Below are 16,675 nucleotides of genomic sequence, written 5' to 3' on the forward strand. Positions count from 1 at the left end.
ATGAAATATATAATTTTTTAATATTCTGGGGTCTTTTCTTTATCCTATAACTTATTTTTTAGAAACGAAATCACAACACTCCGTTACAGAATTTTTTCCCCCCAGATATCTTGTTAATTAGCTACTGATATATACTTTAAGAAAATTATATTGTTCCTTTTTAGATTTTGTGAAGGGGGGGATTCTCCCAAACCAGGTTTTTGTGGGAAATTTCGATATAAAGGAGCATGAAACTTTTATTAAAACACAATCTAGCACTATTTCTTTAGTGTTTTTGATATCCCAGTCCCAGAAGCATTTTTAATGAAAGAAATTAATAAAAAAATACGTTAAATATCATTTTGGCAACAATTAGGCTAGATTATTTCTTTATAAATTTTGTACCAAAACGGGGACAGCCATTTTCATCGCATATTGCCATTTTACCGAAATGTGGATATCGAGTTCTGTATACTGAACCCCATGACTTCTCCATCAATTTTCGCTGGTACCCAAAATCATTAGCTCACCAGGTGTTTTGTGGGGTTTCCACACATATTTGATGACACAGAGAGAAATCTGAAGAACTACCCATGTCTGTAAATTTCGCAAACACATATGTCAAAGTACTTTACTTCGCAGATGAGCAATAAAGAACAATTTATAAACGTATGGAAAAGGAAAAGAGTCAGAACGAAACAATATGTATAATAGTTTGGCTAGAAAGCTCTAACCATATGCAAACAAATAGCACCTGGGAATGGCGCACAACCAGAGCAAAAAGTGAGATACATAACAAAATCCTATCCTAATTAATCTTTAGTTTAATATTAAAATAGACAATAATATTGTGCAACCAAATTGTGTTCTGTTTGCAACTTGGGTTACTTCAATCTTAAAATGATAGGTCATTTTCTCTTGAAGATATTTCATATCAACACCAGAGCTAACATATTTTAATTAAGAGTGTCTTCTATTCTTTGCTTTAAACAATGCATATTTAGCTATTCTAATATTTAGCAGTTGAGGCGATATGCAGGACGGCATGAAATTCCCGTCCAACTTCAAATATTTTACTCTTGAATGTTGATTAGGTAACTGCAATTTCTACCTTAAGATAGGGATGGAAACAAGAACAATTTACACAAATTGTTCATTTACAACAAAGTGTTGTGTAATGCAGTGAAAAGAGCACATAAAAATACAAAGAACCACTATTTACATAATATCAATAGAAAAAATTTCATTTATATATAGCACTAACATAGGAACATAATTCTTGAAAGCATGTATATTAAAGCACCAAAAAACAAAACCACAAACATGGTGAACACCACAAACATTGATTTAACCAATATAAATACAGGTTAAGTATATTCATTTTATAGCGTAATATCTGTTTGAACAACTCCCGTCAGGAGTGCAAATTCCCTTACAATTTAAAATAACCCTCTTTGGAAAACCAGGTCCAGCAGCATGCCATAGAATAAAACATTCAATTTAATCTACTATTTAAACTGCAATTCTTGGCAACATTCTCTGAAGAAAAATTATCACCCAAATGTCCAATAAGCAAAATTTGATAGGCCAACATAAATTTTAGGGCATAACTGCAATTCTTGGCAACATTCTCTGAAGAAAAAATAACACCCAAATGTCCAATAAGCAAAATTTGACAGGCCAACATAAATTTTAGGGCATAATAACAAATCAGTAATCGTCTTTTGTAAAGAGGATTTTCCATGCTGGGAACCAAGTAGGATCCATAAAACAATTAGTTCATATGCAACTTCTAACAAACAAGTGTGCACATATACATCTAAAAAATTGTTCCAACGATGAAAAACTATCTCAAGATCAGTCAGCCAATTACTAACAGATACAGCCTTTACATACTAGAGAGTAGTGTTGAAAAAATAAGATACTCATTCCAATTGAAAAAGCAGAGTCGTTTCTAAATAACATTTGATTTATTTTTTTCAAAAAGCGCATTTTTTTCAGTCAGTAGTTCACCACATTATCTTCTTCCTGTTTGTATTATCCGAATGGTGTTTTACATGGTGTTAACAACCCAAGAAATAATAAACCTTTATTATCACTTTTAAATAGTACTAATATTTGCTTCGTAAAAAAAATAAATATAAGGCACAGAATAAAACCTGAGGGCACCTTGGTCACTGAATAAAAAAATAGCTACCTTGTTTATCCATCATAATGCTGGATGGCACTGCAACTGCAAAAGTAACACATTTGTACTAAGTATTCATAACATTAAGCACGCAGGCTGTTGAATACTTCAAATGGAAAGTAAGATATCTAAAATCAGGTGAGATGGCACAATCTATAACACTACATCTGCAGGTAGAAGCAATGAACCGTGGTAAAACAAGTGCAACCATAATCTGAACACAAAAAAGTAACACCGAAGGCAAAGCAACAGTCATCACTGCGTCTCTGCAAATACCACGAAAAAAAATATAGAATGTAAAAACTTGATATACAAAGCAAATATAAAATAAACGTTAAAATGCAATTATTTGAAACAATTATTAAGAATTAAACATTCAACATTTACAAATACTACTCAGAACCCAGTTAGCAATCCTAGTGATAAAAAATAAGTTGGCGCTGTGGGTCAATTCTGGTAAAAAAGCTAAGCTTCATATCATGCCCAATCCTTATGTACCGTTCATATATTTCCAAACCTTTTTCCAATCAATTCTACAAATGAATTATTGCTCCTTTGAAGTCATCATTTTGGTACCATAACATTAACCATACCAAGTCAATCTGTGAAAACCAAAAAAGGATGCCTGAAAAACATCTCTTATAACTGTAGATAAATCTCCTGGACAGCTGTGTGTCGGAAGCCTTGTTTGCAAGGAACAAGAGATTTCAGTTCTTAAAAACACCTTGACTAACTGCATGACAAACCCAATCAACTCTTGTAGTCCAACGTCCACTATGAGCAGTACTCATGCAATCTCTGAAATGTCTGAAAAAAAAATATGAGAATGGAAAAATTACCCAGCAATCACCATAAAATATATGTGCGGGATGTTTTACTTTGGAACAGAACAATTAGAAACTATTCAAGTTCTGTAAAAAATTATCAGTCCAATTTCATTTCCAACGAAAACATCACAACTGCAAATAAAAATACAAGAGAGAAATCTGGAATAGGGAAAAAGTCGCAGAAAAGTTTAGGATAAACCGAACACACACCTCTGGCCAATCGCGAAAATAATAGAGTTACAAAGTGATAACTATGATAACCAGGATTTAAAAAGAAGATTCTAAAACTGAGTGTGTTGAAAGTCAAGTATGATAAATCAGCTTTCTATGTTAAGAGTTTAATTGGAATTGCTATCTGTGACATGATTTGTTGCAATGACAAAAAATTTTGTGTTACTTTTTTAACACTCTGTATATAGTTACCGGTAGTTAGTGTGCTGTTGTATATCCTACTAATTATGAAAATACATATTGGTAGTTATGTAATATGTTATGCAATTGCGATCATATCCGGGTATTCCAATCATATTTTTAATCTCATTTATGGAAGCTCATACTTGGATGCTATTTTATTATTGCAGATTTGCAGTTATACCTGAAAATTATTTTGGAAAATTGCTATTTCAATAACACCATATTTGGCAACATAGTTATCTCTTTCAGCTCATTGTTTTTCGCAATTGTCATCCAACATATTTATTTGGTCATTATGTGTTAATAGAAGAACTATTATCCTATTACCACATAAAAAAATTCTAGTAACATATTTTATAATACTGGATATTTTAAAATGATTGAATCCCCACTAACCTCAATGCATCCGATTCAGAGGTTTGAACTGCCAAAGAACTCCTGACATATTCTAAGTCTTCAAGTGAAGAAAGCTCTGGAATTTCAGCTCCCATCATCATAGATAGAAGGTTGAGAACTAGTTGTGATCTATGTCGAATAGATAAATATGCTCTGCAACACAAGTCCTGAAAATCTGCATATTCTTCTGTTTTTGTGATATCATTAGCACCTTTACAGATTACTTTCAAAAAGTCATCTGTCAAAACAAACGGGACTCTCTCGCGTTTAATTCCATATTTTTTCTTTTTGTGGTTAAGAAAATGTCCAAAATCAATGTGAAAAAGTTGTCCGTTTTTCTTGACCATAATGTTATCATTATGTCGATCTCCTATACCAAGTATAAAAGTTGCAACACAGTATCCAGCAAACGAATATGTAAAATTTTTCACAGCTTTTTCATACTGAAGATCACCAACGTTATTGTCTTTTAACCACTGATGTAGCATTCCAGACTTCAGTTGCAAAGAACCTACTACACCTCCCTTTTTCTGAATGCTCATAACTGTTTCAGAATCAGGTATAATTTCAATCATACCTACTTCAAATCCCATCGATATACATTTATATGGGGTGATGCACATATCGAGGCCGTCTTGCTGCCATATATCATCCATCACTTTGAGGATTTGTAACGTTAACATGTCTTGCCGTAGGTCATCGCCATTTTTAAACAAAATTCCCCACATTGGTTGGAAAAAAGTTGCAAGTGAATCTTCATTATACCATTTCAAAATGAATGGTCTTTTAGCAGAAGTTTTCACTTCTGATTGTTCTGTTACTAATGCACCTAATTGCTGGGAAGGATTTAATGGGTTGGTGTTGTGTTGGAATATTTCACGAAAATCTGTTTTATTCAGATGATCTCTGAAAACTTTACATGAAACCGTGTCTTCATTCTTCATGATGGTGTTTAAATTAATAAGCTTTTCAAGCATCTCGGTCTGTCTCATAATCTCAGTAAGATATGACCCACATGCTCTGCAAAATGTCTCTAAAATTAAACCAAATTTTAACGCTATTTTGCTGTTGTGCATTTCTGCTTTTAGGTGCCAAAACAGGTAATGTCCAACATGTAAATTCAATATGGCTTTTGAGAGTAAAAATTTAACCAAAGCATTGTTGAGGTAAGGTTCAAATTTCAGGGCTGTGACTAACTGTAACAAATATTTCAGCAAATCATCATTGCTCAAAGTTTGCTGGAGGCATTTGGTTGAAAATGTTCGTACATTCGGATCAGGATATTTACTATCAAGCAACTCTAGTGCAATCTCTGGAGGCAGTAGTTGCCAATGCTTGAGCAACATATATATTTGTGAAACCTCATTCCTATTCTCCCATTTGACAGATTGTAAAAGTTTGGGTAAAGATTCTGGTATTTGCATACATGCTTTACGATTGTTCCACATCAAGTCTTTCTCATTATCAGACAGTTCATACAAAGGATCACGACTGACGATATCTTTGATTTGAAGCACTGATTCTTCATCTACATGAGAGTTAATATCCATCATATCAAATTTAAAATAATCTGAACCTTCAGCCCCATCACCAGAAGATCTCAGACAATTGTCAACAATCTGTGATTCAAGTGGAAATCGAACTTCCGGTCCAAGGTCACAAAACTCCAATTCTAAACTTGGAGAATCTTTGCATGGATTTGGTCCTGATACTCCAAGTGGATTGAGTAAGTCTTCAGTCAAATGAGAAGTAGACCACAGATGTACCGTATGTCTGCCTTGCAAGTGACATCCTCTATAATCATATATGGGAATGTTCGCCCAAGCCAGTGGCCAACATTCATCTCTCTTGCGCTTTAGAACACAAATAGCCATGCACAGTTTGGTACTTCGAGGCATATCTCGTAAAGATATATCGCATTCAAGAGTTTCATTCCATTTTGGTGGGCACGCCATTGCCTGCGTTTTCTGAGAATGACAAAGCGGTGTATTGCCATGATATAAGTTTAAAAACACGAAAGTACGATCTTGTTCTTTCGTGTTCACATAAGCGGCAGACAAAACACGTATTCGAAATGACGTATCACTGCAAATAAATTTTGATGAATCATTAGGAGTTGTAATTTTACACTTCGCTATTTGTGGTTGTAAATAAAAAAGTCCAGGGTCAATGTCTCTAACAATGTCCTTTGTAAGTCGAACAGTCAAATCAGGATACTCGGATCTATTCACACACTGGCGAATATATTTGTATTGACATATTGGATAGCTACCAATAATGAACTCATTCACACCACATACTTTTAACACATAAATGCTTTCAAGCTCTTTAGTGGACAAGGACCGGGTTTCAGGAGGATAGGTATCTTTACAATTACGGACACTTTTCTTTACAACTTCCATAAGAACATCAGCTGGTGTGGCATTGTACGGAACCCTGACTGAATATTTAACTTGCCTTTCATCATCTTTGTCCCATATTCGTATAACCACCAATTTCTGTCTCAAAAGTTTATTTTTGGTGTGTAGAGGCAAGGTAGGCGAAGACTCAACAGCAGGAGGATATCTGTATTTGATCAGAGCACAATCATCTGAACTGTCTCTTCTATTTTCAATTACATTCTTACAATGCACTGACATGTCTCTGCGAAAGTCATCAACTTCTTGACATTTGATACGATCAAATTCATCTGTAGACATACCAATCGCTTGTCGTATCTCATGTTTCAATATCTTTTCTTTGACGTTACCTTCTGCTTCAACGAGGCGTAAAATAGGTTGGAATAGATGAAGATCACACAAACGTCTTTTTTCGTTATAGAACTCTTCACATTCTGCATCTTGTGTGATTCCGACAAAAATATAAGAAGCAGGTTCCATTAAAGATTCATACAAAGGATATTGTCGTGCCTGTGCCCAGACATCATCTTTTAGATCCAGTAATGTTGACTCCCTTGCAGCCTCCAGAGTTAGGTAGATCCCATTTGGTAAAAGCATATCCATTACAATTTTACTTGGCATCAAGGGTAAGCCCCACAACTCCCCTGAAGCAGATGAATATCCACTTGATGGAGCCATGTTCTGGGGTGTTTGGGGAATATTGACTATTACTAAATTAACTTTAAAATCAAGAATAATCAAGCTGATAAGATTAGAACTTAAAATATATACCGTATGTCAAATTGTTTAGGAAATGACTGAGTCAAGAAAGGTATGCTATTTTGCACAGTAATTGGTCTTATTGGCGGGCATAGAATTGTTCCAAATGGAGCTATAAATTAAAACTTTTTTCTAAAAGTATGAAATGAAACATAGACATATGTTAATATACGGTAAGTAAAAATTCATAAAAACAGTAGAAATTATTCATCAATTTGTAAGAATAAATGAAGTAAAAGACATTCTGGTGAACAAAAATATGATAAAAAATAAAAATTTTTTATTGACATTGAATGCCTTAATTTACAGGGTGAAGCTTTATTTACCACAGCATAACATGACCAAAAAATAGGTTTTGAACAATAATAACAATGACCGAGGGGTGACTCAAGACGATCAAAAATATCCCCTGAGAGATCATTTTCTGAAATAAGAAGATGTTGCCTCTCTGAGAAAAAATTGACAATACGGCTTGTTATTTCCATAAGTGACGGCACAATTTTTATTGAAGCATATGATTTAACATGGGATGGAAGACTAATGGTATATGAATCCCTCGAAGTTATCTGAGCAAGAGTGACATCATGAAAATCATGCTCACGGCCAATCTCAACTTGAGCACATCCATCAAAATGACAATATTTAGATAAAAAGTATGAGGGACAGAAGTGCAGCAAAGGATTATTTCCCATTTCTATAATACTCAGAGTGGAATGTTTTCCAAGATCCATAGGGAGGTTTGATATACAATTAGAGGTGATCGATAATTGCTCAAGATGAGTAAGAAAACATACTTGTCGAGGCAATGAATATAAACGATTATTACTTAATAATAACTGATAAATATCTTTGCAATTACCAATTGAGCATGGAACAGAACGCAACTCATTATGAGAAGCATCTAAAACTTCCAAAGATGAAGCATTTCCAATGTTGTAAGGCAAAGATTTGAGTATGTTATGCCTTACCCTTAATTGTTTAAGATTTTCCAATGTGGTTATGGAGTCTGGAAGGTATTCAAGTTCATTGTCACAAACATCTAAATTTCTCAAGTTTATCAAGTCACCAATGCTTTGTGGCAAACTACAAAGTTGATTCGATGTTAAATATATTTCAGTTATTTCAGGATATTGCAAGGAAATGTCCACAGGTAGCTCTTTTATTCTATTTCGTTTAACATAAAACATTTTTGCAAGCAACCGATGCTTGCTACACAGTCTGTTTGTTGGTAAATTCTCCAGATTTCCATAATTTAATAAAACAATTCCATTTTCAGTAACAGCACGTAACCATGAAGGATGGCAACAACAATTATCATTCATTTGAATCCAATAATTAACTTCAATTATTAAAAAGAAACTATGTACAGATTTACCTAGTATCAAATGGAAAAATAAAACAATAATTAGAAGAAATAAGAATACCAAATGAACACTTCAAAGTTTTTTTGCTACAAAATTTTATCTACATATAGTCTAGCTGTAAAGACAGAAAAAAGATTTATAAAACTAAACTTCAATCCAGTTAAAACCAAAACTACCGAATATCAACATTTTTTTCATACGTGTGGCTTGACTCTCATATTTTTCCATAATAAATTTAATCTGAAACTGTCAGAAATAAAATAATGTATCATAGACAAGTAAGCTAAGTAATTTTAATGTACTGATAACTTATGTCCTAATCCAGTACCGGTAATCAGACAGTTAGAAATGATATGCGATGTTACAGTACGGTACCCAGCCTCCTGGTCTCTAAATCTTTTTCAAACTTGACCGCTGAACTGCGATGCAAAAAACTGACAGCACACAACAGCACAAGGCAAGCATGCTGACATTAATATACAGTAAATAATGAAATACAGTATGTGGAACAACTGTTTAATGGGCAAAACATAAATATAGAAAACAACTGAGTTATCTTTCTATTAAAAAACCTAAAACATAACTCGTAGAGCTCGGCCTGGACCCACAACTAAGGGCAGGGAAGGCGAACCGCGCTGACTCGTTGGTAAAACTGTGGTATGCTGGTATGGCAGCAAACCCGATCTCGCATTTTTTTCTCGACAATCGTCGAGTGGCAATGCTGCAATGTGTACTCGTTCATCTGCGGTGTGCGCATCCTGCTGAGCGTAAAACGCGCTTGCCACAGCACCTCTGATTTAGTTAACAGGCTGATTGAACAATTAGTTCATATTAAGCTGAAACATGTATGAGAGTGTGATGGGAGAAGGGGTTATTGGATTGTATGGGTTATCAAGAATAGAAGTCAGGTACTTTCAGAGGTGACTCCAGTTATAATCAGCTTGGCGAAATACCTTATTTGTCTTCATATCAAATACTGTTCACTCTTGTTTGGGAAATTTTATTTATAATTATGAAAACGGTGTGGCAAACAATTCTTATCTTTTATTGCAGTTCCTATTTTTTATTCTAATTTCTTTTTTTTCGTATTTATTATTTTTATTCTGTTTGAAAATATAATTTATCTAAATTCCATCACCATACTAATTGCGAATAGCTTGATGAAACAGCAATCCCCGCGTACAGATTCAGATATTTATTTTTATCGTGCAGAAATCAACGTAAAACAATAAACACACATAAAATGACAAAAAAAAAACGGAAAACATTGAATCTAGCCATTGATGAGGGGTCGCGAAAAACTCGGCGAGGAAACAATATATTAGCTTAACTTGCACAATCATCAGAAGTTCAACAGATTAGTGAGAAAACCATTGTAATATATTTCGTATAGATCAAAGTCCTTATATACCTGGTATAGATGGCTCATTAGCGACATTTAGTGAACAGGATATGACTCGATGAGTGCAAGCACAGCAAAATTTTGCTGACTAATATGCCTAGCATAAGAAATGACCCTGCCAACCAGCAACGAGGGTCGTTATGAAAGCGGTCGACAGACAATTAACTTATTGGCTCTATAAAATACCTGGGATAAAAACATATTTGCATCTAGCTAATGTCACATGATAAGTGGTCAGAAATAGACAATGCCAAGCATGAAACAGATAACAGCAAAGTAAATGATGCACAACTTTTCTGAATGAGGCTGCAGTCATATAATAGAAGAACACAAACGGATGAAGTGTATGGGAAATGAAATTTTAGTCACGTCACCTGAAAGTCTCTTTGGATTACTGGTAAGAATCAAGAAATAGAGTGTAAAATAAAGGCATGCTTGGCGCGGCGGTGTGGCTCAACGGGCTAAGCGTTAGGAATACGCTCGCCACCGCACCTCTAATTACTCTGCGTGGGTTCGCAGGTTCGAATCTCATGCAGGGATGATTATGTGCGAGAGGATTGCTGGACTCCTCGCCGTCGTTGGGTGTTTCACGTAACCGCTGGTCGGTTACGGCTTCCTCCACCACCAAGTCCATGCTTCCGAAAACAAAACAATATAACTAATCCCATACCCGACTCGGAATGGTAACCGGACGAGAGGCCGTGGTTCGCCATATGGATAAGCCGTCTTGTCGGCTTTCCTCTCCCCCGGGATAATTATGTAAATCCTATCCTAAATTATAACTCATTGTTCGAGTACTATCAGGAAGCGAATTCCGTGGACCTTTGAACCCCGAAAATTTTTTCCTATACTTTATCATTGCAAAATTTTCGGGGCTATTTTAAGAGTGCTTTTGCGAGTTGGCGCCTGTAAAATGGAGTATGTGTTTTAAATCATCATTATGATTCATCGCATACAACAATCTGTTTTTTAAAAGTACCGGTGAAGAATTTTAGCCTAGTCTATCACAGCTATTTCTACACTAATTTTTTATTACTGTAAATAAATTAAAACTCCTAGTAAGACGAAGTAATCATTGAATTATCTGATTTATATTTAAGTTTCCAAAACACGACTTGAAACTAACGAATAGAGTTCAAAAACGCGAAAACGAAGTAATGTTTACGACCACGCTTGAAAATCTGTCTGAGTGAGAAAAGTGTCTGAGCGGATGCGAAAAGGGAGCATTGTTACGTCACTTTTTGCATCTTGCTGATTGGCCAATGTCACGGAGTAAACAAGGCAGTCGATGCTCGGGGAAAGGTCCATAGTTTGACACCAACAAATTTGATTGAGTTTTGAGTAAGTTTGTGAGAAATAGAGTAACATAATAAGAGCATCTGGCAGAGGACCGTGTACCATATGAGCGAACATCACTCTGCTTCGTGAAATAGTTGGTGAATGTTTGGGGGAATTTTTTGTTGTGGTGTTGATGCATTGATTCCAACACTTCGACTTTATAAACATCTGCCATTTTAATTATATGAAGGCTATGGAAAATAGGACTAAGATGAGTGCGGTAACCAACATTTGAAATAGCGCGGAATTTTCGGTTCTGTAAAATTTCGGCGCGATGCAATAAAGTCTTATCCGATAAACCCATGCCACTATGCCATATTCAATATGGGTTTGAAATAAAGAGTAGTAGTAGATCATGCGTAAAGTGGTAAGGGAAGTAAATTGTCGAAGCTTATATAGTATTCCAACTGACTTGGATAATTTAACATATATATTGGCTATTTAAATATCCCACTTCATTTTGTTATCTATATAAATACCAAGATATTTATAGGAGTTGACATTTTCAAGTATCGTACCATCAATCATGATTGAAAGATCATTTTGAGAGTTGCTTCCATTTGGAGATAATAGCATTGTTTTTGATTTATGAATGTTTATTGTTGGCTCTCATTCAATGTGCTACTGTCAATTGGATTAGTGTAATCGGAACTCCATGTGTCACAGCTAAAGGAAGTGAAGAATATGTTCCCACTTGAACATACTGTGATCTACCGCTCAAATAACTAGAGATGAGATTATATGCTATACCCCTAATACCGTAATGCCTCAACTTGCAAACTGGGATGACTCGATTTACGGTGCCGAAGGTCTTTTTAGATCCAGAAAGTTGCACCATCGAACGCTTTTCTTTTTACTTTATTGTAAACATATGATATTGTATCCCAAATGAATGGCATGCGATGTGGAATGATGTTCTGAAAACCGAATTGAGATTTATCTATTACACTGGGCGTGACGGTCGATAAAGCAAACGAGTGACTGTACGAATTCATCAGAAAAAACATCAAAATTTTGGGCATTCAGTTACAATCTGGCAAACTGGTTTTAATAGTGCACTATGCATCAACACGAAATGAGTCAATCGATAAAGATGACATATCCCTTAACATTATGCAGTCATTTGAGCAAGTTGGTTTTATGCCACTAACACAGCACATGATTGGGAAGTGGTCAAATATATCTGACAGTATAACATAAGAATTGATTTGTGAATTTGCCATGTTTGTGTATAGACATAATTTTCAATCTGGATATTAATTGATGTTAAAAGTAAATTGATATTCCTGATGACAAAAATTGTTTATTTGCCAATATAGCCAAAGAAGATTTAGATATGTCAGTAAAGTATGGGATATCATTACGGGGGTGTTTACAGGTAATGCCGATGACTAATCTTCTGACAGTGTGGGCCAAACTGATCCCCAACCATATATTTTCACAATTAGGATAATTATAATTCGATTTTAGTGAAAGCGAGGCCATTCCTAACTAGAGAGCAATGCCCAAATATATGGACACGTTAATCAGAGAGAAGCAGTTCTTACATTTGACGCTACCGGTACCTACCGCGCTGTTCGCCATTCCCCGTTAGGAAAACAAGAATTTCGTTACCCAACACCGACGTTCGATGAGCACGCGATCAAAAGAACAAGAAAAAGAGTGTCAGCATAAATGCGACTTTTTAGGTTTTCCACCAGGCGTCCAAAAAAAGTAAAACGATCCATAGGTCCACTCCGTGTTCAATAATAAAAAATAAAAGTAATAGCCTTTTGGAAAAAAAAATCATTCTTTCACCACTGAAAATTTCAAAGCAATTGGTCCAGTATTCGAAGAGAAAAGCGATTTTATCATGACGAGGAAGAAAAACAACACAATAGGTCTAATATTGAAACGATCGATATGTCCACTGACGTGTTCAATAAAGAAACCAACACCACCTTCTTTAGTGAGAGCTGGCATATGAATAAAAAACTATATCCATCAATTGCAATATTAGAAACATAATTATGATGAGATTACTTTGTTTCGGTTATTGCAATTATATTAGGAAGGATGTAAAACTAGATAAAAGTGTTGTCAAATGAACAATTTTTTTTAAGCGGAACGCATATTTGGGTGAAAAATGAATAAATCAGATATGAATTCAAATCTGGAACTTCTATATTAATGCACGCAGCAGTGTCAGTGGAAGTTACTATTTTATGATCACTACCCTTGGTTATGGTTGAAATTGAAAAATATTAGCAAGAGGGTATGCACGAAATATGCGGTTATATAACCTATAAATATACGAATACAGATTAGAACAATACATATTATTAGTAAGATCTTACAGTAGGGCTGGGCATTTCGAATTGAATCGAATAGTAAATTATTCGAATCGGTTCAGAGCTAAATTTCGAATCGCCGCCATCTTGTTTTTATCTTTCCGCTAATGGTCGAGGTGAATTCCCCAATTTTTTTTTTCATTGGAGTCATATTTTTTTCAACGAAATTCTAACATATGACTATTTTCTGTAGTGAGTTATTGAAAAAAACGTGTTTCTTATTGTGTGTGAACGCTCAGTAATCTATCTGGGTAATTTATTCTATGTCTTCAGTAATTCATATTTTTGAGAGGACCAATTACTAAAATAAAGTCGCTTACAATTATATATTTTCAAGTATTCGATTCGAAAAAAATTATTCGATTCTGAAATCACAAGGTATTCGAAAATGCCCAGCCCTACCTTACAGTGTAGAAAAATGAAGTGTACAATTGAGTGACCTACTTGAATAGTGGAAGGTCATCTTCAGTTATAATAGGAATGGTACTTGTCATGGCGTACTTTTTCATTAGTACTTTTCCATTGTGAGTCCACAAATATTTGTAACCACAATTGTTCTTAAGGTTTAGCTTTAAAAAATAGATCCTTGTTGGTAGACTATTTAGCAGGTTTTCAACCACACAATTTTTTTTTGATGCAGGATAACGAGATAACGAGGAAAGTTCAGGCAGGTTGGCCGATCTGAGTTTACGACGATTTTTTAATATTTGGAATCTGGTTGATCTGTTGGTGAATTTTACTACAATTGGTGAAGGTTTTAACTTGTTGTTCTTTGACATACAGTGGCATTTAGAGACGTCATATGATTGAAACGGTACGTTGATCATTGATGCTACCTCTGTTATAATATTTTCACAGTGTTCGCCTGGTGAGTACGGGATGTTATAAAATTCCAAGTTATCAAGCTTAGATCTACGTTCTTGATCTTGTAGTCGTTCTGTAAAAATATCCAATTCTTCTTTTAACTCATTGACTATCTGTTCAAGTTCCCGAACTTTTTTGTTGCTATTAGCAGTAATTTTGTTTAGTTCTTTGTAATTGGCATCCAGTTCGTCAATTTTTTTTCGAAATAAAATCTTAGCTTTTTTAATCTCTCCTGCTTCATTTTTGATCACACCGATTGAAGATAATTGAGTTTTTACTTCCTTCAATGATTCGTCCACAGATGATAATTATTTATAGATGCCAATGCTGGTAGGAATAGTTGAGGAGATATCAAGAGCTCGATTATTATTTCGACTCTTAGGAGTTTTCAAAACTGTGCTGTCAAGTCGGAGATGGTGCTCTCCGTTGGTTTGGCTACTATGGAAAAACTACTATATACTGCAAAACTTATTTAACAGCGAATAAGGATTCATCCCTCGGTGCCGGGTGTGAGCATCGTGCTAAACGTTAGGAATATGCTCGCCACCGCACCTCTGCCTACCTTTACGTGCTGGGGTTCGCACCCCGCCGTGAGATGGAGCACGTAACTGACTAACCAATACCATACCAGACATGAACTGGTAACCAGACGGGCGCCCGGGGTTTGTCATACGATTAAGTAGTCTTTTCTCTTTTTTTGGGGGATAAATATATAAATCCTATTCTAGTTGCGTCTACTGATGGAACCAGTAGTTAGTGTGGTTCTGAAGGTTACAAAAAATAAATCAGACGTAATATCCTTTGTCAGCGATAATGCAACACCAGACCTTGTTGATATATGTGTAGCCTATGTTTTGAAAGTAGCAAATCATTGTTTCATGGTAAATAAATTCCAATTTGGTTTATTGTTTTTTCACTGTTTGGAAGAATTTTCATTATCTCTTCGTAAAGCTTTCCACATATACCTAAAATATCAGTATTTTGTTCTAACAAATTTCTTTTCACACGTGGAAAAATTTTGTCATTGAATTTAACCGATTTTGGCAAGCGAACCGAAAATTGCATACCCATACTCGACAATTTCAGGTGCAAATATTGGTATACTAACTTACACTCAAACAATTCTGTATGAGATCCAAGGGCCGATGATATCGATATATTTTAGTCGATATCGAGAAAATGGCTAAATGTAGACCGATATGTTTAGCTTTTTAATCTGACACGGAATTTTTTAAAAAATAATTTAGAATATGGAGATTGAACTTATATTTTGTTTGGAGGGATCGTGTTAGCGGTATTGGTCTCGTTGACACTGGAGTAGGATTCTAATCTGTTTTAGCCATTTATCAGCCAAACTAGCTCAAATAATTTGGCTATTTTCGCTTTCAAATCAATTATTATATTGCCATTTTTATCTTATATGGTTATTACGAAGAAATATATCAATCGATTATTAGCAGATTTTTCAATGTGTAGGTTATAGAGGGGAGTTTTCAAATTTAGGGGATGGCAGATATTTTTTTATTAGTGATAAAACTATCTGCAAATTATAAAAATGTGGTATGTATTTGACCGATCATCTTCACCCGCATATTAGCCAGTTCCCTGGATATTCAAACACATTTACGTCAAGAATTAAAAGATGGTATGAATGAACAAACATACATGACACCTGAAAATTAGAGCGGGTGGGGGTCGATGTAAGGAAAACCCTGGTCGTTGCACAACGCATCTGAATCAATTCAGGTGCTCCAGAAGTATGCGCACAACCTGAATCCTAACCGGTACACACATACTATGTTCAGGTTGTGAGCCATCTTGGTGCTAAATCTGAAATAATGTTAACGGCGAATAACGCTCAGTTTTCTCGAATCTGGGCTATCGAAATGTCCGTAGAAGACTGAGCTTATAAATGTAGACAGTGCCGTCACTGCATTATGCCGCTATGAGTAATTGGATCTGGTGTATCTGAATATTGGTTTCCGACTCAAAACCAAAATAAGATGAGTCGGTCGTAGAACTCGGAATTCAATCTACCATGGATCGAACACAATGACACACACTTAATATTGTGCATTGTTGCCTGAAGAACACATGGTACGGTATGTTAGTTTGTTGAAATCTACAAGCAAATTCACGTGCACCCAACGAAGACAGCCAATTGTATCATGTCGTACTCGTAATCATACCAACCACCGCGGATCACTATGCAAAGTATAACTCTTGTAAAGGGCCGGAGGATAACGTTCTCAGGGTCCGAGGAATACACAATCGTAGTTACATATAGCATTTTCTTTACTGCTGGCATTTGAAAACATGCACACGTTTAGTACACCATGTTACTTGCCAGGATCATAATTTTGAGCGCACATGCCAAACCCCTGCCCAGTTTTAAAAGTTCACAAATTCTTTTTC

The 16,675-nt window shown here is 35.3% G+C and overlaps 2 protein-coding genes across 2 annotated transcripts; both read right to left on the minus strand.

Moving 5' to 3' along the window:
- Positions 1-592: 592 nt before the first annotated feature.
- On the minus strand, positions 593-6,881 carry LOC120328689 (phosphatidylinositol 4,5-bisphosphate 3-kinase catalytic subunit alpha isoform-like). Its single transcript, XM_039395219.2, has 2 exons — positions 3,805-6,881; positions 593-2,974 (listed from the first exon to the last, which is right to left on the minus strand). Exons 1-2 carry the CDS (start codon positions 6,879-6,881, stop codon positions 2,875-2,877), a joined length of 3,177 nt encoding a protein of 1,058 aa, XP_039251153.2. The 3' UTR covers positions 593-2,874.
- Positions 6,882-6,922: 41 nt separating this feature from the next.
- LOC120328700 (leucine-rich repeat-containing protein 28-like) lies at positions 6,923-8,356 on the minus strand. Its single transcript, XM_039395233.2, has one exon. The coding sequence runs from the start codon at positions 8,282-8,284 to the stop codon at positions 7,166-7,168; it is 1,119 nt and encodes a 372-aa protein (XP_039251167.2). The 5' UTR covers positions 8,285-8,356; the 3' UTR covers positions 6,923-7,165.
- Positions 8,357-16,675: the final 8,319 nt, after the last annotated feature.

Source organism: Styela clava, chromosome 7, assembly GCF_964204865.1.
Source record: "Styela clava chromosome 7, kaStyClav1.hap1.2, whole genome shotgun sequence".
Taxonomy (NCBI): domain Eukaryota; kingdom Metazoa; phylum Chordata; class Ascidiacea; order Stolidobranchia; family Styelidae; genus Styela; species Styela clava.

Excerpts from the sequence above, each read along its gene's own strand:
- LOC120328700 (XM_039395233.2), bottom strand. The coding sequence starts at position 8,284 with ATGAATGATAATTGTTGTTGCCATCCTTCATGGTTACGTGCTGTTACT.
- LOC120328689 (XM_039395219.2), bottom strand. The coding sequence starts at position 6,881 with ATGGCTCCATCAAGTGGATATTCATCTGCTTCAGGGGAGTTGTGGGGC. Across the intron at positions 2,975-3,804 it reads TCTGAATCGGATGCATTGAG|ACATTTCAGAGATTGCATGA; the intron begins GTTAGTGGGGAT and ends TTTTTTTTTCAG.